At 36.3% G+C, this 16936-nt stretch overlaps 1 protein-coding gene across 1 annotated transcript; it reads right to left on the reverse strand.

The window, feature by feature from the left end:
* Window positions 1-14401: 14401 nt before the first annotated feature.
* On the reverse strand, window positions 14402-16652 carry LOC126679414 (F-box/kelch-repeat protein At1g51550). The gene is made up of 2 exons (XM_050374435.2): window positions 16040-16652; window positions 14402-15530 (listed from the first exon to the last, which is right to left on the reverse strand). Exons 1-2 carry the CDS (start codon window positions 16482-16484, stop codon window positions 14611-14613), a joined length of 1365 nt encoding a protein of 454 aa, XP_050230392.1. The 5' UTR covers window positions 16485-16652; the 3' UTR covers window positions 14402-14610.
* Window positions 16653-16936: the final 284 nt, after the last annotated feature.

Genomic DNA, 16936 nt, shown 5'->3' on the forward strand with positions numbered 1-16936 from the left:
TCCTAGGATTATCATTAGTGACGGTGGGTCACATTTTTGCAACCGGCAATTCGATGCTTTGATGAAGAAATACAATGTGTACCATCGGGTTGCTACCCCCTATCACCCACAAACGAGCGGGCAAGTTGAGGTCTCCAACCGAGAGTTGAAACGGATACTCGAGAAGACGGTGAATGGCACTCGTAAGGATTGGAGCTTGAAGCTTGATGACGCATTATGGGCATACCGCACGGCATTCAAAACGCCTTTAGGAATGACCCCCTATCGCATTGTGTATGGTAAGGCGTGCCATTTGCCTTTGGAATTGGAGCACCGGGCTTATTGGGCGATTAAAAAGTTGAACTTTGACCTTAAGGCGGCGGGGGAAAAACGTTTGTTGCAATTAAATGAATTGGAGGAATTCCGGTTCTCGGCATATGAAAATGCGAAACTCTATAAGGAGAAGACCAAGCGTTGGCATGACGCTCACATTTCCCCCAAAAGCTTTGAGGTAGGAGCTTATGTTTTAGTGTATAATTCACGGTTGAGGCTATTTCCGGGCAAGCTTAAGTCCCGATGGAGTGGGCCATTCAAAATTCGAAGTGTGGCAAGTCACGGAGCCATCGAGCTAGAAAACCAAGGAGGTGAAACGTTTAAGGTCAACGGACACCGTTGCAAGCCTTACTTGGGGCCTTTGACGGATCAAATTGGGGAGCAATGTTACCTCGACCCACCCACTTGAGTTCGCCATGTGATAGTCGAGCTTTCGACTTTAAACAAGCGCACTCGGGAGGCAATCCCGAGAGGTTCGATTTCCTTTCTTGTTTAATTTTCATCTTGTTAATATTTTAAGTTTAGTATTTTTATTTGAGTTATTTATGTCTTTTTGTTCAAGATAACTTCGGGGTATTTGCCTTGCTTGTGTTGTGTAGGATTTCATATTTGAAATTTTTGAGAGAAATGTCAGTTTTATGCATGTCTCGATCGAGAAGCACTTTTAAGTGATGCTTCTCGGTCGAGACATGAAGGCAATTTTCAGACGAAGCAATTTAAACATTGCTTCTCGATCGAGAAGCATCACTTAAAGTGCTTCTCGATCGAGAAGCACACTGCTGAGCCAAAACTGAACTTTTCTCACAAATTTCAAAATTCAAATGGGTCAAAGGCACATGGATTGATGACGTGGCAATGATCCAAGCCATTCACAAGAAGCACACTTCACATGGATCACCAAAACAAGAAAATCTCAGCCATTGAAATCCAAATAAGAATCTTTTACCTTATAAGAACACCTAACCCTTCATCTTCTTCCCCACTTTTTCTCAAATTAGAAAATCAACTCCATAGCCTCTCCTCCCTCTCAAGAAATCCGGCCACCACTCTACCCACCCAAAAATCCTACCACTTTTCCTCACCAAATCATGAAGAAAGCCACCAAACCTAGCGGGTCTCGCCAAGCCCCAAGTTCCGCTCAAGAACCACGACCACAACGTGCTTCACGCCGGAAAGCAGCCGCCGCCGGACCAAATTCCACCACGGCCTTAACTCGCCAATTTAATGCTCCCTTTGAAATCCGTAGTGAAGAAGAAGGGAAAAAGTATGAAGCTTTGAAGGAACGCGGTTTGGCAATCCCATTCGGAATTTGTTGGAATTCCATGAGGGAATTGGGTTTAGAAGAAGAAGTGAAGCGTCACTTGGCGGTGTTGGGTTTGCAATTCATGGCGGAACTCTCTCATGACGTATTTGAAGAATTGGTATATGAATTTTTCACCACCTTGGAACCCCTTCCTCAAATGCCGGGAGACATGCAATTTCGATTGCGGAATGAGTGTTGGAGTCTTAGTAAGGGTGAATTGACAAGGTATTTCCGATTGCGGAATTCGGGTTTGAAAGCGACACCATCACAGTTTGATTGGGATGCGGCATGGCGTGAGTTATCCGATAAGGAGATGTTCCGAGCAAGGGTGTCGAAAGTAAACGACATAAAAGATACGGCTTTGGTGGTGGTAATCAAGTGGTTAGGCCACACTTTTGGGGGGCGAACCGAGTACAACAAGGTGGGCGAAAGCGAGTTATTCATGTTGAACGCGATTATGCACCCCGAGGTGGAAGCATATCAAGTGGATTCGGCGGAAATGCTATATCGGAAGTTGCAAGCGGTCCCGGATAATACCACACCTCTTGGGTTTGCTTCACTCGTGTATTTTTTGGCACAACGCAAAGGGTTAACCGATACCTCCGACTACACCTACACGGCTCCGAGAATGATTAACACGGAGCATTTGGAGCGGGCTAAGTATGTTCATAGCGGGGTAGTCCTTCCTTACTACAAGCGTCCGACTTGGATTAAGGAACATGGAGCGGAGGCGGCTCGTCGAGCGGAATTTGGGGAGGAAGCCGAGTTTGTGCCCGAGGACATCCCACCGCCGGCTCCGAGAAGGCAAAAGGAGCAACCACGAAGGAAAGGAAAGGGAGTCGCGCAATCTAGCGCTCAAGGAGAAGAAGAGGCACCACAAGGAGATTTTGCGGAAGCAAATTATGGGGGGGCCGAGGCCCAATGGTCCGCTTTTGACCATCGATTTAATGAAATGGCGGATTACAACCGCCAAGCTTGGGCGGAACAAAAAGAAATTTTGGAGCGGATGGAGAAGGCCCAAAGGCGGGGAATGGCACGAATTGAATATAAGCAAGGGCGGTTGAAGGATAAAATCGAGCGCCAAAGGAGGGATTTCCGGAATTATGTGAATGGTCAAGGCATCATTGAGTGGATTGACACTCCACCTCAAACTCCCCCTACCCCGGAGTTCGACTAGCGAGATTTGCACTTTCTAACTCTCTCATACAATTTCGTGCTTTATTTTATTTCTATGCTTTAGGGACTAAGCTAGAAATAGTGTGAGGAGGGTTGTGAAATTGTATCTCGTGTTTTATCTTGTTTATTGCTTTATGTCTTTTATTTTATGTCGTGTGTTTAGGATTGTTTAGTTTTGAGTAGTTGTTTTTGGCACCTCTAGCACTAAATCATTGGCTTAGCATGTTGAGAGCATGATTGGTAACTTTGGTGTACGTATGAAATGTTTCGACAATTGTTATGTCCCGATCAATGAATTTATTCAAATGCGTTTTCTAGTTTAATCAATAGAATGTCGATGCTTGCCTAATGAAATGCAATTTGTATGACATGTTTCGATAAGAGTAGGGTGAATTTGAGTTTTGGCTTGTGTGAATTTTGAATTTTAAGAGGTTACTTAATGCGGATTCATGATTTGTACCAAAAAGTTGAAAGAAATTTAAGTTGTGAAAATTCAGTTTTTGGCATGTCTTGATCGAGAAGCACTTTTAAGTGGTGCTTCTCGACCAAGACATGAAGGCCACTTTTCGACGAAGTGAATTCTTCATGGCTTCTTGATCGAGAAGCACTTTTAAGTAATGCTTCTCGATCGAGAAGCACACTGCTGGGACAAAAAGAAACCTTTCAAAAACTGAATTATTTGTCACACTTTGGCACTTTTTCATAAGAATTAAGTATTTGGGCATGACACCATTTTTATTTGAGCATATTTTGAGCCTAATTGTTTTTTGTGAGTGTCCTTTGCTTGCCTAATTCCTAGAACTTGCTCGGTGTCCGTTCGAGACTATATGGTTGAGTGTCGATAACTAGATGAGTATGGCATTAGGATTACCCCATTTTCTTAAAACCACTTAAAAGCCTACCCATTACCACTAGATTACACCCCTTGAGCCTTAGCCAATTTTCATTGATTTTTGAACACACTTTCACACATTGTTTTCCTTCAACATTTTACCTCTAAAAACACCCCAATTTGACTTGATTAACTTAAAAATTGAAAAATTTGATGCTAGCTTGTTGAAAAAGAAAGAAAATGTGAACAAGTGCTTAAAAGAAAGAAAATGTGAACAAGTGCTTAAAAGAAAGAAAATGTGAAAACAAACTTAGATGCCAAGAAAAGAAAAGAAAAGAGAATAAGAAAAGCATGAAAAAGAAAACAAAGAAAATAAACAAAGGCAATCAAAGATTGAAAAGTTCACAAGTGCGGAAAATTTCGAGCTAGATCGAAAGTTAGTAGTGTTTTATAAGTAAGTTTTCAAGTCAAGTTGTAGCCATATTTATCCATTTTTTACCTACCCCTAACCCTTAGCCAAGTTACAACCCTTAACAAGTCCATATGATAGTTGTTGATTACCGAACTAAGTAGTGGAGTCCGGGACTAAGAGCAAGCCTATGGTGAATTTGCATATGTATTGAGCTTTACTTTCGCACCCGAAACACTTGAGTGTTAGAGTGATCCCTTGTGAGGAATGATGCCCTTACTTGATGCTTATGAACATAGTGCCATGATTTGCTAATTTTGATTAACCAATGTGTTGCATTTCCCGTAGATGATGGTAAGCTCGAGATCGTTTGACATATTGCCATATCATTAGTAGTCTCATTGTCATCGGAATATGTCATTATAATTGCATTCGTCATTTGTTTGCATCGCTTTTGGTTGATGATATTAGACGATTGCAGTTGTAACTTCATTGATTGGGAATTCGTTGTTGACATTTGTTCATAATTGCCATGGTTGTTGATTGTGTTAGTAGTAAGATTCATTTCTTGCTTGAGGACAAGCAAGGGTTTAGTGTGAGGAGGTTTGATAGGAGTAGAATACTCCTAGTATTTAGATAGTTTTCGCATCGCTTTATTGCGTTTTGACATGTGTTTTTAGGTGTTTCGATACCTTATTATGTGTGTTGGCGTTTCAGGTGATTTGGAGTGTTTGCGGAACTATTTGGGCTAAAAAGAGTGAAGAATTAAAGAAATATCAAAGTCGGAAGCTAAAGCAAAGAGTGAAAGAGAAATCAAGTTTTTAAAGCATGTCTTGGAAGAGAAGTTCATGAGCGAAAGAGAAGCTGAGAAGCAAAAGAAACATGTGTAATTTAACACATGTCTCGACCAAGACATGGTGCTTCTCGACCAAGACATGAAGGACCATTTTGCACGAAGGGTCATCAAAGAAGCTTCTCGATCGAGAAGCTCAACTTAAATGAGCTTCTCGACCAAGACATGGAAAAAAAAAGCTGAAGACGAAATTTTGTTTGAAGATAGAGCTTTAAGTGGCCCACTTCCCTTTTTAGCCCAACATCTCTTGTACTAGGGTGTTTTTATTCCCCTTTTTATCCAGACTATATAAGGCACTTTATATTTTAGGTCAAAGATCATTCACTTTTGTAGACAACAATTGGAATCAATCAATTCTTTCCCTTTTTGCTCTCTATTTTAGATAGAATCTTCATAGTTCTTGGTGTTCTTCATTTAATTTCCAGATTTTGCTATATTGGGAAACTTATTAAACACAAGTATTGATCTTTTAATTCAAGCTTCATTATCTTGTTCATGTGTTTTAAGTTCAATTATTACTCCAAGGTATTTATTCTTTACTCTATGCCCAATCTTTACTATTGCTTAATTAGTTATGCCATGATGATGATTAGTAGCTAAACCCCTTGTTTGGGGGTTGTTATGATTGCCATGATTGATTAGATAGGTGATTAGGGTGAGGGTTTATGGGTGATGTTGGTTGTTGTGCTTCTTGAGCTTAATGCTTAGAATAGGTTGGCCTCTTATTCTTTGCTATGTGGTTTAATTAGGAGAACGAGAGTTAACTAATTAGACTATACCTAGGGGAGTACATGCTTTAGACCTAGATGCATTAGCATGATCTAGGGCTATTTTGGTTGTGGAGTTTGCTTGATTTAGTTGGCTTTATTAACTCTCTTGAAATTTATGAGCATGAGAGTGGATTAAATTTCGGGATTGTTAATCAAGTTTCGACTCTTTCAATTCCGGCTCGAGAGAGCGGAATTGATTCCGTAGAATAGCTTGACCCGACCTAAGTTCCCATCACCTCAACCCAAACTACTTAGATATGACTTTGGCATGACTAGCAACCTCTAAACGCCTTTTTCCTATTGTTTTATCCCGTTTATTAATTAAGTGTTTTAGTTTTTAATTGCTTAAAGTGTTAATTTCGCTAGTTTAAAATTCCGTAGCCATTATTATAATTCCAATTGATCATTGCTTTCCGAATTGAATTTCCAATTACGTGTTCGCTCACTTTAAACCTCTTGTCTTCGTGGGATCGATTCCGTATTTCCGGATTACTACAAGTTAGTGTTTTTGCTAACACTAATCCCACAAATCAGGAGTTGGTTCTTAACGAATACAGTGCTAACTCCTGAACAGTATGACGAACTCCAAAGACCGTTTCAAGAAGATGAGATTCGAACGGCTTTAAAGTAAATGGGTCCGATAAAAGCCCTAGGACCGGACGGTATGCGTGCTTTATTCTATAATTCGTATTGGCAATTTATCGGTAGTGATGTTGTGAATTGCGTTCTTGAGTTTATGCGTACAGGTGTGATGCCAGCTAATATGAACCACACGTTAATAACGCTCATACCGAAGATTGTGGCCCCTGAATCTATGAAAGATTTGCGTCCGATTAGCCTATGTAATGTGATTTATAAGCTGATTTCGTAAGTGTTGGCTAATAGACTGAAATGTGTGCTGCTGAATATCATTGATGAGGCACAAAGTGCGTTTGTTCCGGGTAGACTCATTACTGACAACGCTATTGTTGCGTTTGAAATGTTTCACTCTATGACTAAGAGATCGCAAGGGAAAAATGGTTCGATAGCGCTTAAACTCGATATGAGTAAGGCGTACGACAAAGTGGAATGGAGTTTTATCGAATCAATTATGGCGAAAATGAAGTTTCCCGCTCACTTCATAAAGCTTATAATGGGCTGTATTACTTCAGTATCTTTCACTGTGATGATCAATGGTTCTCCGTGTGGCCACTTATGTCCCCAGCGAGGGCTCCGACAGGGAGATCCTCTCTCCCCCTACTTATTTTTATTATGTGCAGAGGGCTTCTCAGCATTACTGCGGCAGGGAGTGCTAAATGGGGATATCACGGGAGGTAGTGTTTGTAGAGGTGGTCCAAAAGATTAATCATCTTTTCTTTGCGGATGACAGCGTGTTATTCGTGAAAGCCACGGATAGGGAGTGTTCAGCCATTAAAAGGATTATTTCAGTCTTCGAAGACGCTTCGGGTCAAGTTGTCAATGGAGATATATCAGAATTGTTATTCAGCACTGCTACTCCTCTTGCTAATAGGCAGTCGATTCAGAATATTCTGGGATACAAGGTTGTTAGCCATTTCAAAAAGTACTTGGGTATGCCGACTATGGTGGGTCGCTCAAAGAAATTTATTTTTGGCTTTCTTCGAGATAGGCTACACAAACGAGTCTTAGGTTGGAAGGAGAATTTTCTATCTAAGGGGGGAAGAGAAGTGCTTATCAAGTCCGTTGCATAATCTATTCCTACGTATATTATGAGTTGTTTCCTTTTGCCTACCTCGTTTTGCGACGAGATACAGAGTATTATCTCAAGATTCTGGTGGAGTGGTACTGATGATAAAAGGAAAATTATGTGGGTTAGCTGGCGTACTATTTGTCAAGCTAAGAAGGATGGGGGTCTGGGTTTTCGAAATCTCCGGGCGTTTGATGTTGCCATGTTAGGGAAGCAAGCTTGGAAACTTACTCAGGATCCAAACTCTCTTTGTGCTAGGGTTCTTCGAGCTAAGTATTTTCCTAATGCTGAGTTTCTGCAGGCTAGAGTTCGGCCAGATTGTAGTTTCTTATGGCGTAGTATTATGGAAGGGAATAAGGTTATAGACTGTGGTTTAGCGTGGAGGGTGGGAAATGGCAAATCCATTGATGTGAAAGCGGATAAATGGATTACTTCATCAGATTATATGAGACTGACGGTATGTCTGAATGTGCAGGATGGAAGTCGTGTTAGTGAATTCATTAATGAGGAATCAGCCAGATGGGATGTGGAGAAACTTCAATTGGGATTTCATTCTAATGACGTGGATTGCATCCTTCAAATCCCTATTAGTGAGAGACTCCCACCTGATAAGTTATTATGGGTTCCTAACAAGAATGGTAATTATTCAGTTAAATCCGGATATTATCAAGCTCAGAATATGATGGAGAGGGAGAGAGCTACGTCATCAGGGGTTTCTAATAGGAGAGGTTATTGGAAGCTGATTTGGCGGTGTAATGTTCAGCCGAAGGTTAAGCATTTCCTATGGCGAATTGGACATGATTCACTGCCATGCAATGTGAACGTGGTGAAGAGAATACCCATGGTGTCTGTTATGTGTCCTAGATGTGGTTTAAAGGAGGAAACGAGCCTTCATGCGTTAAAGGAATGTGAGGAAGTTCGTGGGCTTTGGCTGTTATCGCCATTATCGCTGCGCGTGGATAACATGCTCACTAATTCCCTATCAGAATGGCTTGGTACGATGTCTCAATCGTTAAAGGCAGAGGAGCTTCAAACTTTTATTCTATCTTTTTGGATGATATGGAACGATAGAAATAATATTGTGTTCGGTAATAACAGGCTGCTCCCAGATCGGATGTTCAATAATATCCAGGCGCTGATTTCTAATAATCCTATCTGCCTATAGCGCTCTACCGGTGAAGTAGCTGATGTTGCTGCGTCGTGGCAACCCCCTCCAGCTCTATCCATCAAAGTTAATACGGATGCGGCTGTCTTGATTGAGAGGAAACAATCAGTGGTGGGTGTTGTTTGCAGAAACAGCGCAGGCTCAGTTATTAAGAGCGGTGTGTTGGTGTTGCAAGGCATTATTTTGCCGAAGCTTCAGCTTTCTAGTTTGGTTTGAAGTTGGCTGCTGATATTGACTGTGAGGAGATTTTTGTCGAATCTGATTGTCTTGCTATTGTTCAGAGACTCCATAACCCGAGTACAGCTACTGACCACGTGCAGCTGATCGTAGAGGATTGCCTTGCTAATTCTCTGCATTGTCCGGTTCGCTTTCAGCACGTTAGTAGATCCTGTAATTATATAGCCCATGCCATTGCTAAATGAGGTATGTCCATAGGTAGAAATCGCTTGTTTGACGGTGAAGTGCCTTTCCCGATGAACGAACTCTTTGTTAATCATTCTTAATCAATAAAGCGCTTTCTTTCTCTCTCTCAAAAAAAAGATCCAAATCAAAGCTAAAATTTTAACAAGGATTTATTGAAGGGAATAGTAGATCTATAATAGTTATTAAAATGGGCGGAGAGAAGATGATCTTTCGGTTAACCGGAAAATCATCTTCTTCCACCCTTAGAACAAAGAAGAAAGGAGGAGTTTTTCTAGAGAGAGTGGAGAAAACAACTTTTTAGAGAGAGAGGAATCCCCAACATTTTTGTTTACTTCTTCTTTTTCTTTGCTGGTGCTGATTGTTGTCCGATAGAGGGTCCGGCAGTGGAGATCCAGTCAATCCGGCGGCGGTCAACTTGTGTTGATCCGTTGATAGTTAACCCGAGTCGGTTAATCTGAGTTGGCCAACATTTAAAATAACTAATTAAAATCTCATATTTATACCATTTCAAATTTAACTCTTGATCTCTAAGTCACTCACCACATACTCTACCACTAAACCAATAGTTTGTCGTTATTTTATTTTTGCTATAGATAATAAATAAGCTTTTAGTTAATAATGCATTGTTCTCATTCCATGTGTCGGCATTTTATTTATCCTTCATATATAATGATAAATAATTATCACATACTATTTTAAATTGACAATTTGAATAAAATCAAACATCTTCAGCTACCACCAACCATTGTCGACCAGCACTAGTTCAATTTAAATCAATTTTTTTTAATCTTTCGTTCGAATTACATTACGCACAATTTATTTTCAGTATAATCTAAATTTGATATCTATTTATTTTCTAATTTATAAAAATTATTTTTGATATTACAATTTTCGGTCAATAATTTTAGTTAGAACAAGTTTATTTAAAATTTATACTCAATTTATTAAGTTTATATTCAGTTTAAGATCAGTTTAATAAGAGTTTGTTTTAAATTAGTTTACTTTAGTTATATGTTCAGTCTACTTTTTTTTTACATACCATAAAACCTTAGTTAGTTCAATTATGATAATTTTCTATTTATAATTTTACTTTTAGTACTATAATAAATTAGTAAAACAAAGACTATCTTAAGTTTATAATTAATATATTAAGAGTTCACCTTAAGTTAATTTATTTTAAATTTATATTCAGTTTACTTTCAATAAAATTTAGCTATGTTATTTTAATTAGGCTAATGGTATAAAAAAACCTCCATCTTTTAGCATTTTCGTTTGCACACTCATGTTGTAAACTCGCCGATTACACTCAAATAAACACCTTTCACTTTCAATTCCACCCTAAAGCATTAGATTGACCTCTTTTCCGTTCTGAATAAATTCAAATCAATGTCTTATATTTTAACATATATTTTAAATAGTCTTTAATGTTATAATTAGAAAAAAACTATTCTTCTTCGTAATTTAAAATCTTAATTAACTTAAATAATTCTTAATAATTTAATTAAACTTTAGATACAAAAGTTAAAATATATTTCTAATAATTTTTTTTAAATAAGTAGAAAAATACTGTTTCGAGGAAATCAAACGATGTCTGATAAATAATAAAAATGTAGTTAATTAATTAATTTAATAAAAAATTAACTCCGGCCGCCTCGAACTTCTCCATACTCCGACAACATTCGATTCCATTTCTCTGTTCACCACCAGCTTCAAAAAAATCTGCCCCCAACTATCGTCATTTATGGATGGAGAAGTCCGACCATGGTCATTTGTTCTTCTCCATGATGGAGAAGAACAATGATCTATCCTTCTCCCATGACTGAGAAGAACATCATATCTGTTCTTCTCGACATGGAGAAGAACAACCGTTGCCGAATTTCTCCATCCACATGGTCCGGCTATGGAGAGGATGACGGTGGTCGGAGTAGCAACATCGAGAGTGGAGGGTAGAAGAGAAGAATAATTTTTTTATAATTATAATATGAAGGACTATTTTAAATATATATATATTATAATATGAGGTATTGATTTGAATTTATTCTAAATGGAAAAGATGTCAATTTAATGTTTTAAGGTGGAACTAAAAATGAAAGGTGTGTTTCGCTATAATCGACGATTTTACAACGCGAAAGTGCAAATGAAAAGGGGCTAAAAGGTGGAGGTTTTTTCAGGAGAAAATAACAAAAAAAATCACAAAACTCTACTTTTTTACATCAACTACCATTGTTTGCATTAATTTTCCATCTGTGCCAAAATTGATCAATTCTTTTCACACAATGCCAAAATTTATCAATTTTTTTCACCCAGTGCCATCTGCCACGTGCATCACCTCTTCCCTTTGACCTTCCTCTATCCCTATTCTCTTTTCCTTTTTCTCCTAAATCAACCCGCAGCTGGAGACAATTGTTGCTCCCATGCTAAATCCGAATTTGATGGCTCACCTTTCTTCCTCCTCTTCATGATAATTAAGAAAGAAAAAAATGGAGCTTTTAGGTTCTACAAATTTGCTAATTTTTTGTAATTTAATGGAGATGACATAAAGAAGATGAGAAAATCCATCAAGAATGAGAAATAGGTGTAATTAATGATTAGGAAGTATAATTGAATATGAAATCTCTGTAATTAATGACCCTCATCTTTCTCTTTTACTTAATTAATGTCATTGGCATTTGTTCCCTTCATTTCTCAATTACCTTCTGTTTTTCAATTTAAATAACGATTTTTTATATGGCTTTGTTTTTACAATAAATTATTATAATTTATATAATAGATATATGTATGATACACTTGTTATAATTGAAAAAAAAAATTGAATTAAAAAAATTAAGTTACTAAAAAATTAATTTTCAATAATAATGAAATACAGTGAATCAAATTTACGTAGAAAAAATTAAGAAACTATCAAACATAAAACAAGGCTCTTGAACAATTAAATTTAAATTATCATCTTCAAATCGTATATAACGGATACATATATGATACATCGCCGATACATATTTCATACATCGCTGATGCATATTTGATCTGTCAAGTTCTATTGTTTCAAGAACCGTAATCGTTGGAGTATTATTTGTAGAGCAGATACATCTCTAGTACATTTCAGATACATTTTTGATATATTTTTGATACATCTCAGATAATTATTGAGTTATTGTTTTAAAAATAAATAGTAAAATGACGCGTAGGTTGGTTAATTTCTCTTTTCTAAAATCTTGGATTGAGAAAGTGAATTAGATATAATAAAATTGGAGTTTCATTAACTGAATTAATTAAATTTTATAATTATTATTTTTATTTTTATCGATTTAATTGAATCAATCGACTAATTAGATTGATTCCTTTTACAAAAATGTTGGAGATATATTTGATACAGCTCTGATACATATTTGATACATTTTCGAAACGTACATTTCTGATACATTTTCGATACATTCCCGATACATACTTGATGCATATTTGATATAATATTCGATCGTTCAAAATATTTTTTCTTGTTTTTATATATTTTTTCGTTTTGTTACGTATTTATATACATATTTGATACATTTCCGATACATTTTTGATACATTTTTATACATATTTGATTCATTTTTATACATATTTGGTTCATTTTCGATACATATTTGATTCATTTTTGATACATCTCAGTTATATTAGATGATTATTAATTTATTATTTAAAAAAATAAATAGTTAAAAGACGCGTAGGTGGATTAATTTATCTTTTTCAAAATCTTTTGATCGAGAAAGTGAATTATATGTAGTAAATTGGAGTTTAATTAACCGAATTAATTAAACTTTTTAATTTTTATCTTTAGTTTTTATCGATTTAATTGAATCAACCGACTAATTTGATAGGTTCATTTATATATTTATACATTTTCCGATACATATTTTATGCATGATAGATACATTTTTAAAATGTACTTTATAGATACATCATGATATATATTTATACATGATAGATACATCATAATATATAATTATACATGGCATAAAAATTAAATAATTTATAAAAATTGTATTATTTGTGTATTTATTTATTTTAATAAATTTAAGTTTTTAAAATTAAAAGTAATATTGTTTTCAAAATTTATGTTATATAAATGAATTATTTAGACATATGGTGTGTGTATGAGAAAAGGGGGTCACGTGGCAAGAGAGGGAGAAAGAAAGAGAAACACATGAGAGAGAAAAGGACAAAAGAGGGAGAAAAAGGGGGACCACGTGATAAGAAAGAGAGAGAAAGAGAGGGAGGGGATACATGAGAGAGAAAAGGGGACCATGTGGAAAGAGAAAGAGAGACCACATGTCTTCTTCTTATTGGGATGGCATGAATGTAAAGTTTTGATGTTTTGTGATATGAATGTAAAATAAATGAGATAAATGACAATTAGTGTAATTGGAGCCCACTTTTTGGCATTTTTGTTGTTTTCTCTTTTTTCAGACCATTACCCTTTTAGTTAGCCTAAATAAATTTTAAACTTACAATCAATTAACTAAAAAATTTACTCTAGGTTAGTTTATTTTAAATTTCCATTCGGTTTACGTTAAATTTACTTTAAGTTTATTTAAGTTAACTTTAAGTTTATATTTAGTTTATATTCAATTTACTTTAAATTTATATTTGCTTATTTTGAGTCAAATCTTAGATAATTTACTTTTAGTTCACTATTAACTTAGGTTTAATCACTCAAAAATACCTCGCCTCATTAATTTTTTTCCATTAATGTAAACAAATTTTTAAAATGAGAGGTTGCAAAAAATAATTTGTGAGTCACTATTATAAAAAGCTTCAAAAATTGATTTATTGTTGTAATTTCTTCAAAATTTAATTTGCTAGACTTTAATTTTTTTAATGAATAATAGAAAATGTGTCTTTCTATTTTTTATCTATTAAAAATTTGGAATGAAAATTTATTTTTAATATTTGCTTTGTGTGTTTTGCAAATAAGCTTTGAAAATAAATCATTTTTTGTAATTTATGTCCAAAACGCAAAGTCAAACTTCAAATAAAATCAAATTTGTTTGATCTAATTACAATAGATCTTCTAATAATTAATACTCAATAAATTAATGATTTTAGTAATTAATAAAATTTCAAGAAACCAATTTCAATATTACATCTTATAAAGTATTCAATAAATTAATAATTCTGATAATTAATAAATTTTTATTCCACCATGTATATTAATTATTAGAAATCGACTGTAATTAGTTCAATTTAACTTTTTAACTTTTTTTGTTAAAATTAAATAATTAAAATAAATTAAAACAAACCAACATATTATATTTTTCAAAATTGCATGATTTACTATCTAAAAATTCCGCTCTTTAATTATCATTTCTAATTCTGGCATTGTTACCTTACAAAAAATTAATATGGTGGACAAAATATAGAACAAAATTTATATATTTTTTATTTGAGGAAATGTATTTTAAAATTTTATAAAGTGGAGAAAAATATATGATTAAATTCTATAAAAATCTAGATTTGCAAAGTAGGCAGTTGAGTATCATAGTTTAAGTAGGAGTCCCAAAGACCCTTTTGTACATGGAGTTGGTTCAAATACAAGTTCCTTATCTGGCTTCGTTCCATTATGTACATCTTTCCAACGACAGTATTTGATGTTGAACATTATTAGCTCCCAGCATCTATTCATTCATAGCAGAGTCTGAAGCTGTAGTAGAAACAGGTCCCCGTCAAACCTCAACCCGCCAGCTTCCGCATTAACCATTCCACCAAACACAAACATGTGACGCCCTGAAATGTCTGCGCACGCCTGGTGGAACGACCTGCACTCAGGTTTATAACCCTTTGCCTTGAGACATTTCCACATATTTGCCGGCTTCATCTGATTCGATATGATTGAACTCATATCTAACACCCAAAAGTCATCCTTTTTATGTCTGCCTGAATCTTCACCTCCATAAATTAAGATACGGCCCCCCAGAATAAGCGCAGCTGAGTGACCAACTCGAGGAAGGGAGATTCCTTCAGGTATGTTTTGCATTTCATACATCATCTCTACCCACTTCAACTGATTCTCACACATTTTCAACAACCACACATCACCAAGCACCTCATATCCCGATCCTCTACCACCAAATAAAACTAATCCACTTCCTCCAACGCATGTTAATGAATGCCCTGAACGAGGCGCAGGTGATGGATGAATCACAAGCTCATGCCATGTTCCGAAACAAAGATTCTCGGACAGTTCCAACACCCAGGTGTCGCCCAATCTGAGACCATTCAGCCCAATTCCGCCCTGGATAACCATCTTCCTTTGATCAGTGCAACAGGCAGCATGAGCCCCACGTGGTGTCGGTGCAAGGGATTGCACATTGAGCAGCCTCCACGAGAGTGAGATATGAAGGTTGTCTATCTGGCCAATCCATGTATCATTTTGACGCATCCCCCTGTCATTGATCCCTCCAAAGAGAACAAGAAAACCACCAATAACAACACATGTGTGCCCAAATCTCCCACTCGGAACTCCTGACTCCACCTTCTGCCACCTTAATGTCCTGGGAAGCTCATTCCCTATATAAGCTATCCATGTATCGTCAAGATGGCGTCCTACAAAAGCAACAACATAGCAGCAGAGACATGTATACAATGTGAGACGACAGTCTATACCAGGAAAAAGTAATAATAGGACATGATGTACACTTTGATAGTGCATCAGAAGACACAAAGTAGACATAGAAGAATAAGTTGAAAAATCAAATTATTAGGCTCTACAACAATAAGTTTAAAGCCTAGGTTTCATGCTCAAACAGCCACTGCAATTCACAACTGAGAAATCAATCAAAGTGTCTATGCACTTGAAGGGCCTAGTCCTTCCGTGCATGGGGTCGGGGGTTCGACCCCTGATTCTCTAAGACCGTGGTTTGCTTGCTTAAAAATAGCATCATAATACCAACTAATTAATCTCCGCTAATTCCCGCTAACAACTAACTAACTAACATCTAAGTCATAAGAGTCTCTAGATTTGCCTAATCAAAGTTGAAACCCACTTCACATATAACAAGAACTCCAAATTCAACCAGCAAAATAAGCATTAAGAAAAAGAAAAAAAGACGGACCTCCCTCACAGCCACCACCGAACAAAACCAAGCAATCAGCGAGAAAGTTGAGAGAGTGAGAAGCTCTAGCGACTGGAAGCAAAGAATTGGCATCTGGGCAACTCAATTGATGGCAAGAAACAGAGTCAAGCAGGGAGAACCGCTTGTAGAGATTCATCCATGACAGTGACATTTGACTATCTGTTGAAGAAGACGACGACACAGTGAGTGCATCCACCGATGTAGCTCCCCAATCTCGTCGGCAAATGGACTCCCACAGTGAATCACAGCTTGCTAAACATCTGTACCTCTTGCACGTCATCCCAAATGATACAACTGAATCCACCGGCAGTAGAAGTAAGATTGCCAAGAGATGGTCCTGTGTTATTTTTGTTATAGCGCAGCATGATGATGATGATGATGATGATGATGATGATGATGATAAGCTGCTGCTTCTATCGCCCATCAACACTATTCTTCAACCAAATCTCTCTTACCTCCCTCAAATCCTAATTTCAAAATTTTCGATCTACCTCTAATTCAACTCTACAATAAAATGTCACCTCAAAATATACTCTATCAATTTACTCTATTTTGTAATTTTAAACTTTTTTACTCTATATCTACATTTCGCTATTCTAATTTATATTTATTAACTTTACGAATAACAATATAATATAGGGAAAATTAGGCATAGCGAAAATATTAGCAATTGTTATCCTATTTTAAAGTTTTTATTCTCCCATTCTAGCAGTGTCTAACATTTACTATTTTTTTACCATGTTCACTTAGTTTTTATACCTAGTTTTTACTCCACGTGTTTTGTTTTCTAACAAACTTCTTCTTCTCCAAAAAACTTTCAACTCGTTTTCAACTATTTTTCAGCTCGATTTCCCTCTCTTTTTTTCTGTCCAGATT

Source organism: Mercurialis annua, linkage group LG4 (genome assembly GCF_937616625.2).
Source record: "Mercurialis annua linkage group LG4, ddMerAnnu1.2, whole genome shotgun sequence".
NCBI classification, from domain to species: Eukaryota; Viridiplantae; Streptophyta; class Magnoliopsida; order Malpighiales; family Euphorbiaceae; genus Mercurialis; species Mercurialis annua.

Excerpts from the sequence above, each read along its gene's own strand:
- LOC126679414 (XM_050374435.2), bottom strand. The coding sequence starts at position 16,484 with ATGGGCGATAGAAGCAGCAGCTTATCATCATCATCATCATCATCATCA. Across the intron at positions 15,531-16,039 it reads CGGTGGTGGCTGTGAGGGAG|GACGCCATCTTGACGATACA; the intron begins GTCCGTCTTTTT and ends TTGCTTTTGTAG.